The 19,583-nt window shown below is 41.3% G+C and overlaps 1 protein-coding gene across 1 annotated transcript in view; it reads right to left on the minus strand.

Moving 5' to 3' along the window:
- The window catches only part of SLC39A8 (solute carrier family 39 member 8), a 39,109-nt gene that overhangs the window by 4,864 nt on the left and 14,662 nt on the right, over nucleotides 1-19,583 (minus strand). Inside the window, exons 3-7 of the mRNA XM_018558981.1 lie at nucleotides 17,196-17,346; nucleotides 10,949-11,118; nucleotides 9,366-9,488; nucleotides 9,085-9,243; nucleotides 1,187-1,394 (exon numbers count right to left, since the gene is read on the minus strand). Coding sequence (XP_018414483.1) covers nucleotides 1,187-1,394; nucleotides 9,085-9,243; nucleotides 9,366-9,488; nucleotides 10,949-11,118; nucleotides 17,196-17,346 — 811 coding nt within the window. The remainder of the gene's footprint in view (nucleotides 1-1,186; nucleotides 1,395-9,084; nucleotides 9,244-9,365; nucleotides 9,489-10,948; nucleotides 11,119-17,195; nucleotides 17,347-19,583) is intronic.

Raw genomic sequence — 19,583 nt, forward strand, 5'->3', positions numbered from 1 at the left:
ACTGTGAGTTGTGGTGTCATTCAAAATGAAAGCACAGGTTACCAATGCCTTGCGGTAACACAGAAAGACATGTTTTACCGTGAGTTGAGTAAGTACAAATTTATGGAAACTAAACTACTGTGGGACCCTCTGGACTTGTCACATTCCCAGAACACTTTATTCTCCCAGTAGGAGATAAGCCATGAATGCGGATGAAAAGTGATGGTGAAGTAGTAAGTTTGACACTTTCAGAGAGAAAGGGGGAAACTTGTCCACATCTCCTCCGCCTTTGATGACAGGAATATGTCTCGCTCCTCAGAACTCCCACCATTCATCTGTTTGAATTCTACTGCCAGTTGCACTGACATTTGTTGCCACATCAGTGTCCATCCTCAAGGGGCTATCAAGGCCAGTTTGCACCTGTACTAAGCAGTTAAAGTGGACCTTTACCCCTTTGACTAAAAATCACATCAGCATACAGCTCTACATGGTGATATGAAATCATCTTACATTCATTAGCTAAATAAACATATTTTTATTTTACTTACAATTTCTTTTTTTTTTACTTCCTGGTCCACTTTGGCACAAATGATGTAATTGTACCCAAGCATTGCCTGGAAAGGTTACATCAGCAGAGCATTGCTAGAAATCTCATCTGTAATGTCATGAGATCTCAGGGAAAAGCATTTTCTTCCCCTGAGATGATGTGCATTGTCACATGTCCTAGTCACATGTGACAGAGTTCCAGGAAGTAAAGGGAGATCTAGTAACCTGCCCTTCCTTAAAATGGCCACTGTCAGAAGAATGGGGAGGAAAAGAAAAATAAGGTTTGCAAAAAATACAAAGCCTGCAATGAAAGTAGTATGTGTTTGTAGATTGGCATTTATAAGGTGCCTTCATTGTTATTTTGTAGATATGGGTAAAGTTCCTCTTTAATTTGGAAAAACTGTGGGCTGTATCATAATATAGGAAAACCAAGAAGCTCTTAGTGGTACTACTGAAAGTGGGAATAAAATGTATAGAGAGCCAGAAGTCAGTAGAGAGGGGGGTATATAAGAGGTATATAAGAACAACATTAGTAATAGCTAAACATGGTAGCCAAGTAGCTCCTTGCAGCAGTGATAATTGGTGAAATTGAAGTAACAAGTCAATCTATAAGCTTTATATACTTGTGCATAACTTTACCAACTTAGAATACATCACTTACCAAACTCATGGGGAAACTCTTCACATAGAATGGCAATAGATGTGCTCAGGCCTTGCAAAGGAGATAACGTAAATGAAGCCCCAATGGCAAGCCCATCAATAAAGTTATGCAGGGCATCACTTAATGTAATCATCCAAGCTAATGTTCCAATCTCCTTCATTGGAGTCCATTTTCTGAATCTGCAACAATTTGTTTCTTCATCTGATTCCTGGAAACAACAGAACACATCAGTGAGGACACATTTTTTTAAAATACATATGAAAGTGCTTTCTCTACTTCAGCCTAGATCCAATATGATGCTTTGATTGGCAGGTGCAATGATGATTCTCCCCTCATAAATCAGTAAACAAGGAGTACAACCCCTATTTTAGATTTGTGAATATGTTTTATTTATAGGAGGTAATGTTGTAGTTCCCATTCTGAGACAGATTTTCTAAAAGGGTTATTTTCAACATAGCATGTGCACACTTTAAAACCCAGGGAGCCTCTGGGAACATTTTTATTTTCTTATAACTAAATCTCCCAAGACAGATACAATATTTGGTCCTTGGCCATAAACAACTGTATTAGTAACTAACCCCTGTTGTTTTTTTTGGAGGACTGGAGGACTCTTTGGATTTCTGTGCCTTACCATTCCTTTACTTTAATGGCTCTTTAATAAAGACGCAAAGTGGAAATAAAAACTTACATCAACGCAGGTATAAAAAGCCTCCATTCACCATCTACCAGGTTTGGTTTTCTTGGTTTGGTTTTCTTGTTACATTTATTTTTACATATATGGAATGAGTACTATTGAAACCCCTTGCACAGCAGCACTCATGCTGGGATAGGGAAGACCAATACTGTGAGCAAATCGGGTTGTGATGAACTGCACACCTTCTAAAACTGAGAGGTTCTGAGGCTTGGCTGTGTTATCTGACAGGAGAGGCGGCTCGTCTATTAGGCCATTTTAGGCAGTCACTCAAGGCCTCGCAGTAATGAAGCCTTGCAGCCTCTAGGGCGATAGAGCTAGGCAGCAGGTGGCCCCCGGGACAGAGAGGGCCATTTTATAATAAAAGAGCAAGTGCCAGTCGCGGGTGCCCACTCCAGCATCCATTTATGATAAAGTCCCCTCTGTCCCCAGGCCCTCCCTGCTGAACTGACATCAAGGAATACCCGGAACTGTGAACGCCGATCATTAACTTTTTGTTCCAGCCTTCACAGGGCTGTGTCTGTGCAGATAGATATCCCTTCATCAGTGCAACAGGTGAAGAGAAGCTGCAGTGTGCAGATAAAAGCACCCCGTGTTGCAGTTTTATTTTTTATTTTATATTAAAATAATCTCATTTAAATTGCTGTTGTTTAATGTATTGCTGGCTGGGATTTGTAGTCTTGTATAGCTAAGCTGATGGTATTCTGCATTGCTGTATGTATTGCTGGGATTTGTAGTCCTCTATAGCTGACGGAATTAATAACACCATCAGTAATACAGGTCTACAAATCCCAGCAATACATTATACAATATTGCAGAATAATACTATTATTAGGGCATTGGAGGCCATGACACTTGCTGGAGGTTAGTTATCGAGGATGTCATTGCAGGCCCTGACACTTGCTGGTGGTTATTGATGGTGGTCAGGGCAGGACTGGCCATCAGGCATACCGGGCACTTGCCCGGGGAGACGGGCTGGGTCGAATACAATCAGCCTGATTGTTTTTGGCTAGGCTCGGCCCGGCCCACTATGCCTGATGGCTTGCTCCTGAGAGCTACATTGATTAGAGAGCACAGAACAGACACAGAGTGGAGCCGTCACCCCGCCCCGCCACCAGAATCACAAAACACCGGAGCAGTGCCAAAACTCTGGGGGCAAAGGGAACATGTGCCCTAAAAGGGGGGCCTAGGAGCGGTGTCAGTCAGAGAGGCCATGGTAAGACCCTGCACATCCTCCTGAGACCCCACACAGCCCTGGTGAGACCTGACGCAGCCATGGTGAGACCCTGCACAGCCCTGATAAGACCCTGCACATCCTCCTGAGACTGAACATAGCCCCGGGGAGACTACACACAGCCATGGTAAGAACCTGCACATCCTCATGAGACCCCGCACAGCCCTGGTGAGACCGCATGCAGCCCTGGTGAGACCACATGCAGCCCTGGTGAGGCCCTGCACAGCCTTGGTGAGACCCTGCAAAGCCCTGGTAAGACCCCGCACATCTCACCTGAGACCCCACACAGCTCACCTGAGACTCTGCACAGCCCTTCTGAGACCCTGGAGACATCAGGCCGCTACCCCGGAGAAACACAGATGTATGTAGCTTAATTTTATTCTGCATTGCTGTATAATGTATTGGTGGGATTTATAGTACTATTTAGCTTGTAGTATTCTGCATTGCTGAATATTTAATTGCTGGTATAATGTATTGTTGCGTGGCAGGCCTCTATGGCGGATCAGTGTCTTTAGACCCACTTCTGTGCTCTTTTCTTTTGGTGCGGCGGCTCCCCTTCAGATCCAATAATGGAGGCTTAAAATCACCTCATTCAAATCTCTCCTCCATGACAGATTAGAAGGAGAACCAACGGGGAAATAGAAGTGAGCCCAGAAAGCAGCATTGGAGAACGAGGCGGTATGAAGCCTCGCCTCTAGATCAGGAGGGGCACCTCTGTGAGAAAAGAAGAGAGAGCCAAGAAGTGTGGGGTGGCGGGGAGGGGGGCGGTGTTTGGATAGAGAAATTCTCCCGGGGCGGGCAGCTCCGAGTCTTTGCCCCTCGTGACGCAATGTCTACCTTTGCCACTGCACCAGAGTCCCGGAGAAAATGAGCTGAGAGAGAGGAGGGGGTGAGGAATCACTACCAGACACTGAAGAGGGAACGGAGCACCACCGCCCTGTGCTGGACACACAGGGGGTCACAAAAAGGGGGGGGCCAGGGGCCAGACTGAGAGGACACAGGGGTCAGACTGAGAGGACACAGGGGCCAGACTGAGAGGACACAGGGGCCAGACTGAGAGGACACAGGGGCCAGACTGAGAGGACACAGGGGCCAGACTGAGGGTAGACACAGGGGCCAGAATGAGAGGACACAGAGGCCAAACTGAGGGAGACGCAGGGGCCAGACTGAGAGGACACATAGACCAGACTGAGAGGACACAGGGGCCAGTATGAGGGGAGACACAGGGGCCAGACTGAGGGGAGACACAGGGTCAGACTGAGGGGAGACACAGGGGCCAGACTGAGGGGAGACACAGGGGCCAGACTGAGAGGACACAAGGGCCAAACTGAGGGGAGACACAGGGGCCAGACTAAGAGGACACAGGGGCCAGACTCATAGGACACATAGACTCGACTGAGAGGACACAGGGGCCAGACTGAGGAGAGACATGAACCAGACTGAGGGAAGACACAGGGGCCAGACTAAGGGGGACATGGACAAAACTGAGGGGAGACACAGGGGCCAGACTGAGGGGACACACAGGGGAGACGCAGGGGGCAGACTGAGGAGACACACAGGGGAGAAGCAGGGGCCAGACTTAGGAGACATACAGGGGAGAAGCAGGGGCCAGACTGAGGAGGCACACAGGTGAGAAACAGGGGCCCGACTGAGGGAACACATTGGCCAGGCTAAGGAGAAACACAGGGGGAAAACAGGAGCCAAACTGAGAGGACACAGGGGCCAGACTATGAGATCGCAGTGTGCGGGGTGTGAGGAGAAAGTGTTGGTGGTGCTCGAGTTGCTGCTCCAGCTTGGGCTGCAGGCTCTGCGGGAGGTACATGCCCCCAAGGGCTGGTACGGGGCACGTCCGAGGGTGCTAGGAGACCGGTATACTGCTCCCTGTACGGCTGATATATATATTGTCCCCTATAATGAGGCGACTGGCCCCGCCCCTTGATTGCGCTTCTATGTTTGGCTCCGCCATTAGATTGTGATAGGGCGAGGCCTAATGGGGTTCATGTGATTAGGCTGCTTAGTCTAAAATGCCCAGGCTTCTTTTTTGGCCCAGTCTGGCCCTGGTGCCAGCAATTGGCTTAAAATACGCAGTAAAGGAAATGTTAACCAAAGGTAATGGGCCTTGTAAATGGTCTCAGGAAAAAAAAGATTTATAGAAATACAAGAAGTACCTGCATACAAGGTAAGACCTTTCACACAGTATGACCAAAGGTTTGTATGTGCTTCAGGACACATATTTTTTTCTATGTGCTGTACAACATTTTTGCTGCTGCTGCAGTTTCCAATAGTGTAATTAAACCTGCACATTTAGCAACACATGAACATTGCTGGCAAAATGATGTAAGCTATAAAAAGCATCTTTACACCTACAAGTATTTCAGTGGTTTATTGCAGACAGCATTTTGTCAGCATTACCTTAATCTACTGTAAAACTTTATTTTTTAATGACTCAAGATCTTATCTTTTTTACTGTCAAATTTAAAAAAAGTTTCTGATAAAAGGATTATACTTTGTGGAATAAAACAAAATACATTTACTGTCAAATGTTAAAAAAAAATGCTGATAAAAGGATTATACTTTGTGGAATACAAAAAAATAGAAATCCTGAGAATACCAGTAGACTAAAATGTGAAGTAGCAAAATTAAGTGGGAATGGTTATTGATTTAATTAGAGAGAATTTGTGTTAAGCTTGCCATATACTAATAGATTGTAATGTATCACATACCTCCATCCATGCTAAATAGTGTGGATGGACAATCCTCCTGCTGCAACAATTGTATTCTGACAGCCGATGCCCGCTGCTGCCAGAATACATAAAGAGTGACTGCAGAGCCGGCCTTAGGGAATGTCATAAATAGAGGTGATGGGTCTACAGGAGGCCTTTAGCTGGTGGTACAGTGACTTTACCATAGCAGTTGTGGACTGCAATGTTGTAAGTCCTTTTCTTGTTAGTTTGTATGTCTTATTTTACCAGGGCTTATTAAGACCGACTCCGATCAGCTTACAGGGCCTCACAGCAGCCTACAAATTAGATACAACAGAGGCATTAGCCAACTATGAACCTGCATGTGCGGCCCAACTTCTGATAAACTGCTACTGACTTCTCCAGGCAATGGTCTGCTTTTACCTAAGAAAATGGGGCATAGGAGAGAGGAAGGGTTTCTTATAGTATACTGTACACTGAGTGGCCAGATTATTATGACCACCCCATCAGTACTTCATTGGGCCACGAGATGACTCCACAAGATGACTTTGTTGGGCCGCCTCGTGACTCCCCGAGATGTTGAAAGGTGATGCAAGGAATCTGACACTGCACTGTTGCCCTTCTGTAGTCTTGTACCAGTCTTGCCACTCTCCGTTCTGCGCTAACATTGACTAGTCGCTGACTGCCACAATTCGCACGTTCAGACCCAGATTTTTGGCTGACAGTCCGGTCCTTAAACACTTTAACAATGAGCCCCTCTTGAACATTTAACGAATTCTGCTGTTTTGCTGATACTCGCTCCATGGCTCGCGCCAACAATCATCCCACGTTCAAAGGCTGTTAAATTGCGTTGTTTACCCATATCTTCAGAAAAAAATCACTTCTACTGTCGTGGTAAACAACCTGCTTCCCTATTTATAATGGTCTGGCCCTGTAGCAACTTCAGCGTGAAATTATAGCTAATTTGCCTACAAACATCAGGTGGTCATAATAAACTGGCTGCATGGATGAAAATTGCTATTGTTGCAGTTGAAACGTTATAGAGCAATTACTTTCTACTACAGGGGTAGTCAACCTTGGCACTCTCTTTATATTGTATAATTTATAATGTTACCACTGGAAGTTGTCTTATTGCTTGTTACCAAATTATGTGTGCTAATTAGTTAACGCTGCTATTCGAGTGGTATGTTTTTAAATCTTATATGCACTTTGCTAACCAAACTCATATACTGCCCTCATTCCCGCCATCAAATATTGTTATGTATACACACATAAGGATTCCACGTAATTTGTGCCGAGTGGGGATATATACACAGAGAGATTCTTAGTTATTTTCTTCTATATATTTTAAGTGCTTAAAGGCTAAGTTCACATTTCGCAGATTTTTTCAAAAAGTGACCATGCAGACAAAGGGCCCCAGTAGGTTAAAAATAACTGTTAAGAGCTGTGCTCAGCCACTGCTATGAATAGGGAAGAGAGAGCCCAGTGTGGCTTTGAAAACAAGGAAACATTCCTTCCTATGAAGCTGGGGGCGACCATCAACAGTTCAAGAGTCCCAGAAACTAGCCAGGATGATAATGTAAAGAAATATAGGAGTATTTGAGACAGGCTTCAAGGCTACCAAAATGGCCTACAGGCATATCACTTCCGGTAATGATTATTTTTTTTAAAATCTTATCAGTTATTTTAAACCGACTGGGGTCCATTCTCTGTGTTGTCACATTAATGCAAATGTATGCAAAAGGTGAACTTAGCCTTTAGGAAAGGAATAACTAATGACAGCTCCCATATTTCAGATTCCCCAATGTACAGAACATCACTACAGGAAGCTATTACAAATCTGTTTGTGAAAGATGATATGAGAAATATGGAAAAACTAGTAAGTTACTATGCTAATCTTTTGATGAATAATTGAACATTCCAGGCATGCCTGTCAGATCCTATGGTTGGGGAGGGGGGGGGGGGCACTTAGCAGAGGTCAGAAACAACTGTCACCTTTGACAGGATCTGTGAATGGAGAAACCACAAATCCCATCATCCACTGTGGCAGAGGGATTTGTGGTACTCAATGGAATACAAGCGCGGTGACATCACCACACTTGTACATTCATTCCTCTCGTCAATGTTACTGATTGTCCGTACTTTGGTACGGATGGGGATGGGAGGGAGCCAGAGCATTGCACCCACGATCCACTAATCACAGTTGCAATGCTTTACTTACTCCAATGCACAAAGATAATCAATGCACATGTTTTCTTTTATGAAGAAGTGTTCATTTATAATTTTTTTCCAAAAAAGTGAACTTTACTTTTAACATTGCAGGCATGCCTGTCAGATTCAACGGTTAGGGAAGACACTTAGCAGAGATCAGAAACATCTGTCCCTATTTTTTCATTCCATAGAGCCTCATCCTAACAATATGTGAGATATACAGTATGTCAACATTTACTTGTGGATGAATGCAACTTTTTATGGATGTAAATCATACTGAAAAAAGCAAGAGAACACATTGGCTTGATAAAGTCTCAGGGCTCGTGCAGACTTCGGCCGTCCCGGGACCGTGCAATCGTGTGCGGGTGCACACAGCGGTTGCCGCGCAGCCCCATTGATTTGATGGTGTTACATCTGCGTGGCAATCGCTGAAAAAAGGAACATGTACTTTTTTTGGCGACACTCACCGCACGTTTTTTAAACCACGATCGTGCACAATTGCACAGGCGCTATTGTGGCGGGAAACCGCGCGCTCTGTCTGGGCCAAACTGGGGTGCCATTAGAAAATAATGGCACCACCAGCGCGATAGGTGGTGGTGTGCGATTCCATGACCGCGTAGTTTCGTGCACGATTGCCGTGCAGTCTCAGATCGCCCAGATGTGAATCTGGCCTTCATAGACAAGTTTAATGTAGGCTACAAGACGAGCAGCAATCTAAATTTACTAATCCATGGGATACACGCTTTCTAACCTTTGTGTTTGCGAGTACATTTTATTTATTGGACAATAAACCTGTCTATTAAGACTTATGGTGCCGGTGCTCTCTCTGCCTTTGAAAGTCTTTTTATGGCATGTTCAGTTTAGAGTGATGAGCTGCAAGTCTGTGAATGCTGGAACAATTACATACACCTAGTGAAGAGGTAAGAGAATTAGGCTCGAGGAGATATACGGTGTATCCATACCATTCCTAAAAAGTGTTGCCTTTGTGTGCTTGACTTTAATGTAAATTGCATTATTCTTTGCTTTTATAGTTTAATACTAAAAATCTGATTTGTTTTACCTTTGACACCACACTGACTTGATCAATGTTGATTGCACCATTCAATTCTGTTGTATTTGAATTTGCAAACATGGTGGCTCCATTGACAGTTTTGCATTTTGCGCGCTCTTTATGTATTTCCTGCGGCGGCTTGTCAATTTCTAAGTGGGTATGAACTCCCTGTGATAAAAACATTGGATAGATTAGTTAGGGGTGTCCCTATTAGAGAAGAGGTAGCAAGTTGTTTCTTTTGACAATTTCATGTATTAGGCCTACAAGCAATGGTATAGTAGTGTTCTTACTTCACCATAGATGTTCAGAGACAATTTCAGTATCCTCTCAACAAACAGTAGAATGTAGAATCCTCCAAAAATAGCCACTGCTTTTGAAATGTAATTATCAATTTTGGGGTCAAATCCAAATGCCTGCAACAACATACACAATTGTACACTTGAGATTCTACTGTATTGTAGCACTTTTCAGACTACAACAATGACTGTCTTGTTATCTTGACACTATTGATAAAGGCATTGCAATGATCTTATACAAAGTAATGTAACTTATAGCAACAGGCCATATTAGCCCTTATCATTTTAAAACCATCAGATAAAACTAAGATAATTTTTAAATGCTCATTTTGAATGCTATGGAATACTTCAGTATTCCATAGCATTCCATTCCAAGTATGGTAATGTCACAATGTGCTTTGTGTATTTTATAGCTGAACTAGCTGAAAAAAAATTTATTTAAATATAATCCTAATAGGCCAAAAACTATTTAAATCCACTTTGTGCCTTTGCAACCCCAGATAAAATGACAGCCCCGCCAGCTGTTGTGGAACTACCAGTCCCATGAAGCATTGCAAGACTGACAGTTACAAGCATGATTACCAGAGGCAGGGGTAGGGTTGCCACCTTTCCAGGATTCACCCAGACAGTCCAGGCTTTGAGTCCTGTATGTGCTGTGTCTGGGTTTCAGAGCAGCTGAAAGCTGAACACAAGATGTCAAGCAGACAGGGGCAACCACGGGGTGCTGGTGTCAGGGCCATCGATAGGGGGTACAGCCAGCCCTCATGTACTGAGCCCATGTCCCATCAGGACAACAAGGGGGCCCAGCAGGGGCTGCCTACACAGCCCCCTCCACCCGAGCTCCCTGCATTAAGTGTATTCTACAGCACCGCTCACCGACGCACCAAGGTAAACAGGTAAACTGTACAGTCCAGGACACCACAGGATGCCACTCTGCTTTCAGCCAATAGTTCCCCTTCTCCAGATTTGAGCAGCTATCATCAATAAAGCTAACAAGAGGGGCAGGAACAGCATGAATCAGCAGCGTGTGTGACCAAGGTCCCGCACTACTAGCAGCGGAGATCATACCTGGGAGGGATGACAGCTGAAGTTTGCTGATTTATTTCTGACCTCTGCACTCTTGTTTGTTCCTGATCTCTGTATTACTTAGTCCTGAATGTTATTTTTAAGGATCATACGGAGCTCCTGGGATTTGTGCATCCCTGTGTTAATCTATATTTATTTTTTTCACATATATATTTTAGGGATGCACCGATACCATTTTTTCCAGTACAAGTACTGATACTTGTCCAAGTATTTACAGGTACAAGTAATGATACATTTTTGTTTATTGTCATGTGACAGTTTTTCTAAAACAATACAGGACAGTGGTGGAGTGCCAGAGCTATGCCCCAGCTGCAACCTCTGCCACCCTGGAAGTTTTCGTAAAAATTCCAAGTATCGGCACTGGTATCTGAACTGGTATCTCAACATCCCTACTGTAAAACATGTAGTCCACCTACATAAACACCTTTCTGTTTAAACATATACATGTGTTTATATTTGCTTTATTACTTTTACTTTTTAGGACCACTTACTTCTGGGATCAGTTGAAATATTGCATTTGAAAACAAAGTTCCAATGGCCAGTCCAACAAAGTAAGTCAATACCTTTGGAAAGTAAGGCTTCTTTACAAGAGGGGTTATAAATAATCCCACCAATGCCGTCAGATTAATAATTGTTACAGTCAGAAAACCGTATCCCCAAACTAAAAAAAAAAAGTCAGTTATTTAACATCTTTGAATGATTCATTACCAAGTTATTAATATTTCTGTTAAAGCAGTAAAAAAAAGTAATTATACGAGACTACATAAAGTTGTACTGTCCTTCATGCTACATATATAGCTCATATCTTGTTGCCTTGGTTTACCAAAATTAAAGAAGGAAAAAAGGTGAATGCCTACCTAACAAGGGTACTATGACCCTTTTACATCACAATCATTACCCTGTAATAATAATAATAAATCCATCATCATAAAGTACATTATACTTTAAGTACCCAGTACATTAATCCTCCTAACTGTTATCCAAATGTTTAGACATTATTTCGATATTAGGATATAGTCCACTGACCAATGCACCGCCTACCTAACAAGAATACCATTATCTTGTTACATCACAATAACTTCCCTGTCATAATAATAATAATAATAATATCACCACCCAGTACATTAATCCTCCTAAATCTCATCTAAATGCTTTGAACCTCTAACTTGAGTGTTATCAAATGTATAGACAGTATTTGGATATTAGAATAGGACCTGTCTACTGAGCAATGCACTGCCCACTTAACAGGGGTACTATAACCTTTATTACATCACAATCATTGCCCTGCAAAAAAATGTATGAGCATTGATGCATTGAGACTATCTATAGTGATTTTCATCATACACAATACACATTTGTTGTACAGTATATTCTTTCGAGTTACTTTACAGATTCACATTGCATATGGATAAACAACGAACATTAACATAACATTACATATTTTTATACGCCAAGGTAAAATACTGTACTGACAGTGGTTTTAATTTACAACTGCCTTGGAATGCCACTGTAACTGAAGATACTTACACAGAGGCTACTGTAAATGGAAGCAATTCACATTGATGCCAAATACTGGACTAGTAACACAATACATCAAAAAAGTAGCTTATGTAGCCTGGACAACAGCTATTAAAAGCGTGTCATGTTAAGTGAAAATAAGTCACCGTGACTCCACAAAAAGAGTCTTCTGTAGATTGAACACTTCTGAAATGCTGATACGGCCAGTTCTAGGAATGAAAGCTTCATTAACCCCTTCATGACTGAGCTAGTTTTCAGGTTCTGTTCATAAATGACTGACACATTTTTTACATTTTTGCTGTGTGATTCTTCCACAGCAGTAATATACTTTCTTACTAAATGTACCCACACATATTATATATAGTTTTTTAGAGGACAGATAGGGCTATATAATTATATCACATATGTGTACCTAGCCCGTCACTTAGTTTGAATAAAATTAAAAAAAAATGAGGAAAAAAACTAGAAGAAAACACTTTCTTCACAAGTTTTGATTATTATTATTTTTTTTAGAATTTTTTTATATTAATTATAGTATAAAAAATATATTTATATATAATTTATATTTTCCTAATTTTGTTTTACACTTTATTTTAATTTTTTTACACTTTGTAAAAAAAATAAAAATAAAATAAAAAAATTTTTTTTTTTCTTGTCAGTTTATATCAAGCAATCACTATGACAGCTTGATAAATTAACTTTTTTATTTTATTTTTGGCTATTAGGCTGATCCAAACTTAGGAACAGCTAATAATAACCTTAGAGACTGATCCTGACTTTAGTCAGATTCAGATCTCACTAAAAGCTCTTTGATCTGCCTAGACGATCAGAACTGATACATTTCACTCAAAAGATATACATTGTATCTCTTTGGTGAAATGTATCCAAACATCGGGCTCTCGAGCTGTCAAAACAAATAGCAGAGAGGTGAGGTGAGTCACTGCTGCCTCTCTGCTATTTTGAGCTGTCAAATACGGGATCGCAAATTGCGGTCCTCTATTTGCATGTAACGGCTTCATTCTTTCATTAATGAAAGGAAGAAGCTTTTACAAAAAGCTTAATTATTTCATTAATTAATGCCTCAATACTGAGACATTAATGAATGACTGTTAAATGCTGAGAATCAGCAAATACCGGCATTATTACAAAGCCTGATATAACTCGTCACGTACAGTGTACGTGGCCAGTCATATAGGCACAAAGTGACAGGACGTACACTGTACGTCTCCCATCACAAAGGGGTTAAAAAAAAAAGGAATAGCAATAGCCATAGTGTACTCAAGGGGTCTAGTTTTGGCAGCTGCAGATACTGCACCTGCTAGCACACACTGTATTTCAAAGACCTTTGACACATTGAAAAACATCCAAAATATATCTTGGAATACAAGTATTTATCATTTAACATGACATAATGGCAACAAGGTCAAAAAAACTTTTAATTAGCATTCACCTTTTAAAAGATATTTCATAGGAAGCGATCATTAATTCATCATTTTATACTGCTGTATACTGCACTGATAGTTTATATATTTCTATAACTACTTTCTTACATACTTCTTTCAACAGCAGTGTGATCCTTAGGACAATAGTTCGGTTTTACCCTAGCCATTTTTAGTATCTGTGGAGTAAATAAAAAATCTGCTGTCTTAGCAGTAACAATTTACAAGACCATTTTATATGATAGTTACCAAGTTTCTAGAACATATTGCCCTGTAAAGGTGAAAGCGTCATGTTATGAAGGAACAGTTTTTTATGTTCAGTTTAACACATTTAAAACTTGTACATGTGCAGTAAGATTATTCATACCTGGAATCTAGCAGTGTAAAGTACAGCTATAAACCTCCAAAAGCCATGGTTTCAAAAAATTGCCTTTATAGATGTGACTGTCCTTTAGCTAACACATGTGAAGCAATTGTAGGTGTGTATGTGATCTCTTGCACATATACACATTATGGTCTCACCTGCACTTAAGTAACATGTCAGATTTCAGCACCACCATTTTTTTTTTGCACTAAGATTTTAGTGTTGAATACAAATGAAAGTTCTACCTTTCACTAAGCTGAAAAGTGTCCCTAACACTAAAGCACTTAACCCTCCCCTTACTCGAACCCTTAAAACTTAACTAAACCTCAAAATATTGCCTTAATCTTAAAGTATAAGTGTACTTTAAAACAAAGTTTTATATTTTTGCCCCAACTTTTTATATTTTGCCCCCTTTAACCTGACCTAACCGTTCTTCCTGACATTCAATGGGAATTTCAGATGCAGCCAGGAAAGGGAGACTTTCGCCATGGGATGTAAACAAACAACAGAGACAATGTCCATTGGCACTTTAAAAGCATTCATCTGCGCAGGGGGAGAGTAGAATCAGTTAGGCCAGCTTAAAGGGACCACAATGATAAGTTCACTTTATCTTAAAGTGCATTTATCCTTTAACATTTCCTCCTTTCCAAAACCTATCATTTAAAATAAATCCACAATTACTGAATTGCCTAAAAATACATAAAACAATTAACACTTGGCATTTAGCATAAAGCCCAATTTTGGGCATGTCATGGGACTGGAGTTTTAGGTATGTATATGGAGCTTTTAGTTTAGAAAAAATATATATAATAGGTTCGAAGGTGGAGCAGAGGTTTTTTTTTTTCTCCCAGAAAACTAGTTTTAATTCTAGTTCTATACTATGGGGTCTATTCACAAAGCTGCCAAAGGATCTGGCCGTAGCATGTACATATTGCCTTTATTACGATCAGTACTAAGAAAATGGGTAAATATGTCATATTGTATAGGAATGTTTGGGGGTTTGAACCAGATTGTGATGTTTGTACTATGCAACTAATTGTTCTGCCGTGGAAAAAGAACATGGAAAAAGTTCGAACTCGAACTTCAAACTCAATGAAAGTCTATGGGACCAGAACTCAGAAAATCAAATGTCCCCTTTTTGAAGGCTTATATGCAAGTTATTGGTCATAAAAAGGGTATAGAGATCCAGGTACTCCCCTGGGGGACATGTATCAATTAAAAAAAACAATTTTAAAAAATACAGTTTTTAAAGGAGCAGTGATTTTAACATTGCTTAAAGTGAAACAATCAAAATGGTAAATTCCTTTAAATATCGTCCCCTTTACCTGTCTGTAAAGTGGCAAATCTGTACGATGTATAGAACCTGGTGCAGCAAAAATGATATTTATAAAGAAAAAAAGTGTGCGGTTCCCCCTCCCAAACACTACCAGACTGTTTAGGCCTGGTAGGAAAGTTAGGAGGGACACCATTTAAAAAAAGAAAGTGTGGGGTTCCCCCCAAAATTCATACCAGACACTTTAGTCTGTAAAGGTAGAAATTTTGGGAGGGACTCCAAGTTACAACTTAAAAAAAAAAGTGTGTGGGGTTTCCCCTCAAAGTCATACCGGCCACTAAGGTTTGGTAGGAATTCTAAGGAGGAACCCCACCCCCAAAAATGGGAAAAAAAGACATGGGGTGCCCCCTAATATTCCCAACCAGACCCTTGATCCGAGCACAGGCACAGGTACAGGTGAGGGTCACCCCTGGAAAAGCACCTTGTCCCATGCCGATGGGGACAAGGGCCTTTTCCCCACAAGCTCTGGGGTGTTGGTTGTGGGGGTTCGGGCATACTTCAGGCCTTAAGTGAATTTAACCAATTCACTTAAGGGTTGAATTCAAAGTTTAAAAAAGACGCCAGACTTTAGAGAAAATCCTTTAATTGAAAAAACAAAAGACAAGTTTTTGATAAGTCTTTTATTTAAAAAAAAAAAAAATGGATCCACTGACGTAATCCAGGGTCAATCACGACGTCTAGCATTGTCCACGACGATGACTCAACAAAATAAAAAAGCGAAATAATAAAAAAAAAGGAAACCCAACGCCCGCTGACCCATCTGCTCGCGACAAACTCCCACTGCAGAATGGCATTCTGACAGATACCGGCAAAATATAAACAATTGGGCAGAGCTAGCGGTGACAGCTAACTAGCTCCGCCCAACTGTTTACAGTTGTACACCACCTAACAGGTGTTTGCCCAATCATGGCTCTTCAGTGCAGAATGCTGTGATTGGGCAAAGTCTTGCACCTGTGGCCAGGTGCAAAGCTTTAGCCAATCAGGGCTTCACAAGACACTGTGCGGTGCGCCGTGCCTTGTGGGGAGCTCGGCGGTCGAACTGTGCACCAAACACACGAACTGCCGATGTTCGAGTGGAACTCTTGTTCCACTCGAACATCGAGCCCAGACTAATGTCTACTCCTTCCTGTGCCACTGCTATCTGTGGACTTATGGCTCCTTCAATTCTTTGGCTGCCTATTGATCATTTCCCCAACCAGTCATATGTTCATGAGATCACCAGTCATCAAGGGTAGGGTCTGACATGAGGAAGCAAAGCTGTTAACCTCTTCCAAGACAACCACATCTACATGGAGACACAGCACAGAACAAGGCATAGTAAGTCAGTCCTCAAGCAAAGATCAGCTGTAGGGATCCTACAGGCAACACCAGTACAGTACCTTCAGGTACTGCATGATGCCAACAGTGCCCTCAGGTTTTTCACACTGGCACAATTTCCTTCACTTTGCCATTATGGAACAGTACCCTTAGTTATGCACAGTCTAAATATTTGATATGTGCAATGGCTGCCTCTTGTAAATAAATAATTAAAATATGAAGAGAATCTTGTTTTTTAAAACATTTATTTACATTGATATGGTTATTTACATTGGTTGATATTGTTATTTAAATTAACGTTCACCCAAAAGTGATATTTTAGATATAGTTGTAGTCTGATAGGCTAAATGGACCCTATATGTGACTACAGTAAGATCTCCCTGCCATAATTCCTGTTTCTTGTCCTTTAGTAGGTTTAGGGTGTCCCTCCAACATTTATGTGTTTCAACTTCTGTTGCATTTTCCATAATATAGTATAAAATACATTATACAAAGTACAGAAGTGAGAATGGAAACCCCTCATAATGGCCACAGCGGGTGTGCGGACCCAGCAACTCATATGCAGAGATCTAATCGACAAAGTCCCCAAGAAAGGAAAAACAGGTGGTTTAGCATCTAGCAAAAACTAACATATTAAATGGACAAATACCAAAAAAAAAGCCTCCCTAGATATTTTAAAATGTTTATGATCATTGGACATATGCTAGATAAACAATTGTCAGGTATATTGTATGATATGTTTAAGAAGTATCAGAAGTGGTTTGTACCTTGGGCAGGAGTAGGCCTTTGATCGGTTATTTCTCCATCTCCACACGGGTGAGAAAAGACTAAGTATAAAAGAGCAGGACAGGCATCCTGAAAGTTTTTATCTGTGATTTTGTTTCCATAATGTGCAAAGATATCTTCACTGGATATACACTAAAAGAAAGAAAGAGAATAACATAATGCAGGTAAGGCATGCAAACAAATGAAACATGCAGAAGTGCTACGTGGATAAATAACGTCCATCTTCTTCTTGTACATGTACTTTGGGATCATGGTGCTCTCGTAAGCTATGGCATTATAGAGTATAATACCACTTGTTGACTTTTCTATTTCCTTTGAAAGGGCAATGACTAGGATTATAAGTGAAAAAATAGTTGTATACAGCAGAGACATAAATTACAGTGATCTTGAATACATCTGATCCTTTGGCAGTTTTCACCTGTGATACCTTACAACTGCCCAGGTATTTACCTTAGGCAAGTTAACAATCTATGATAATTATGTTTTTGAAAGATGTTATTTATCAAAATGCATAGAACCCTTTTGGCACAAAACAAATTGAGAGTTCAATCTAACTGCCACCGTTCCTACTATAGAGGAAGTTAGTCTGTAAAAGAAGTCATTTTGTACAGGTATTTTGTACTACAGGTGTAAGTGATGGGAGCAACACTAGCAGCAAATGAGCAGTAAAGAGGTTATCAGACAAAGTAAATTGTAAATAACATCCCCGGAGTGACTGTACAAACTTTCTAAGCATAGCTGAAATTTTGATTAAAGGAGAACTATGGGGTCAGTGTTTTTCCCCATAGTTCTCCTTAGGGTAACGGGAGGACACAAACTAGCGTCCTACCGTTACCCTAAGCTCAGTATACCGTGAGCTACAGCTCGCGGTATACTGAGACGCCGCAGCCGGAGTGGATCCCGAACTCGATGTCTAGATCCGCCCAGCTGCGTGAGTGACAGCTGGCTCTGCCTGTCTAGAGGCAGAGCCAGCTGTACTCACCCCCTCCCCGTGCCATCAGAATGTGAAGTATCACACTCTCACTCTGCACAAAGATTTTCCGGCATGTGGGACAACAATCTAAGCAACAGCAGGCTGAAAGTGATCATCACCAACTTAACTCTGTGGTTAGCCCTTTACACACACAAACAGTAGATGCCACCATCTGTAGATGCCATGCACTGTTCACAGTATCTTCTGTAACAATTCTGACCTCAAATAGCGCTGGGCTCAATGTTCGAGCCGACCGTGAGTTCGTCTCGAACATCGGCAGTTTGTGTGTTTGGCGAACACACGAACTGTCAGGGTGTTTGGCTGGCTTTTCGACAGCCGCACACCCGGCACAAGGCACTGTGCCTTGTGAGCTCTGATTGGCTAAAGCCTTGCACCTGACCACATGTCAGGTGCAAGACTTTGCCCAATCAGGGCACAAAGAACAGTGAGAGCCATGATTGGGCTTATAAAACAATAACCTGGAAAATCTTATAGCATTCCCTGTATTAATTTAGAGCAGATTTTTTTTTTTAATGTTTTGGGTATAGAGAGAAAATAATACAGAGGCTCTACCCTTTCCCACTCCATATCCATAGCTAGAAATGAAAAAAAAAAAAAGGTTTTTAGCTGGAGCTCTACTTTTGCATAGCTAGTGATGAAATACACTTCCAATATAGTTCAAAAGAAAATACGTCTAACCAAATGATTTTCAAAAATGGTCTATCCACTTAACGCATATGGAATCAGTGGTGGCGTGTCTTGGATTAGATAACAGACTGTCTGCAAATGGCTTTCACACATCAGATACAATAAAGGGAGTGACTTTAGATTTTGTGAAAACTGATGACTGCAACACTTTACAGATAACTGTTTTTCACTATGTATGCTAATAAAGCCAGGCAGATAAGGAACACAATTCATTGAGGGTTTTCTCTTCTCTGTTTCTATTGAGACAATTTTACTGTGAAAGCAATACGCACCCAGTGAGCCAACATATACTTTCGTTGCAGAGTATTACTTAAAGCTAAACTCTGTTAGTTAAAACTTATTTTCATTCAGCCCCAACAGTACAGTAAGCACTGAGGCTTATCATGCCATTAAGTTAAACAGGCACATCAACTGCATATGGACAAACCTGGGATTCCTGCCACAAAAATCTGCAGGTTCTTGCCACAGGAATCCCCAGCCACATAAAATAGCCTTAAAGTCCCAGCTCACATACAGTAAAGACTATGTGGATCACTCACATTCCAGCTCCTCCTTTCATTGAACATCTTGTATTCTTTTCACAGAATAGAAGGCACACAGTATGACATGTCAGGAGCATGGACAGGAGAATATAGGACTTTGTGAGGTGCCGCGGGGAGTAAATTAAAGGACCACTGTAAATGTTCCT

This window comes from Nanorana parkeri, unplaced genomic scaffold, assembly GCF_000935625.1.
Source record: "Nanorana parkeri isolate BGI_ZX_2015 unplaced genomic scaffold, ASM93562v1 scaffold372, whole genome shotgun sequence".
Lineage (NCBI taxonomy): Eukaryota > Metazoa > Chordata > Amphibia > Anura > Dicroglossidae > Nanorana > Nanorana parkeri.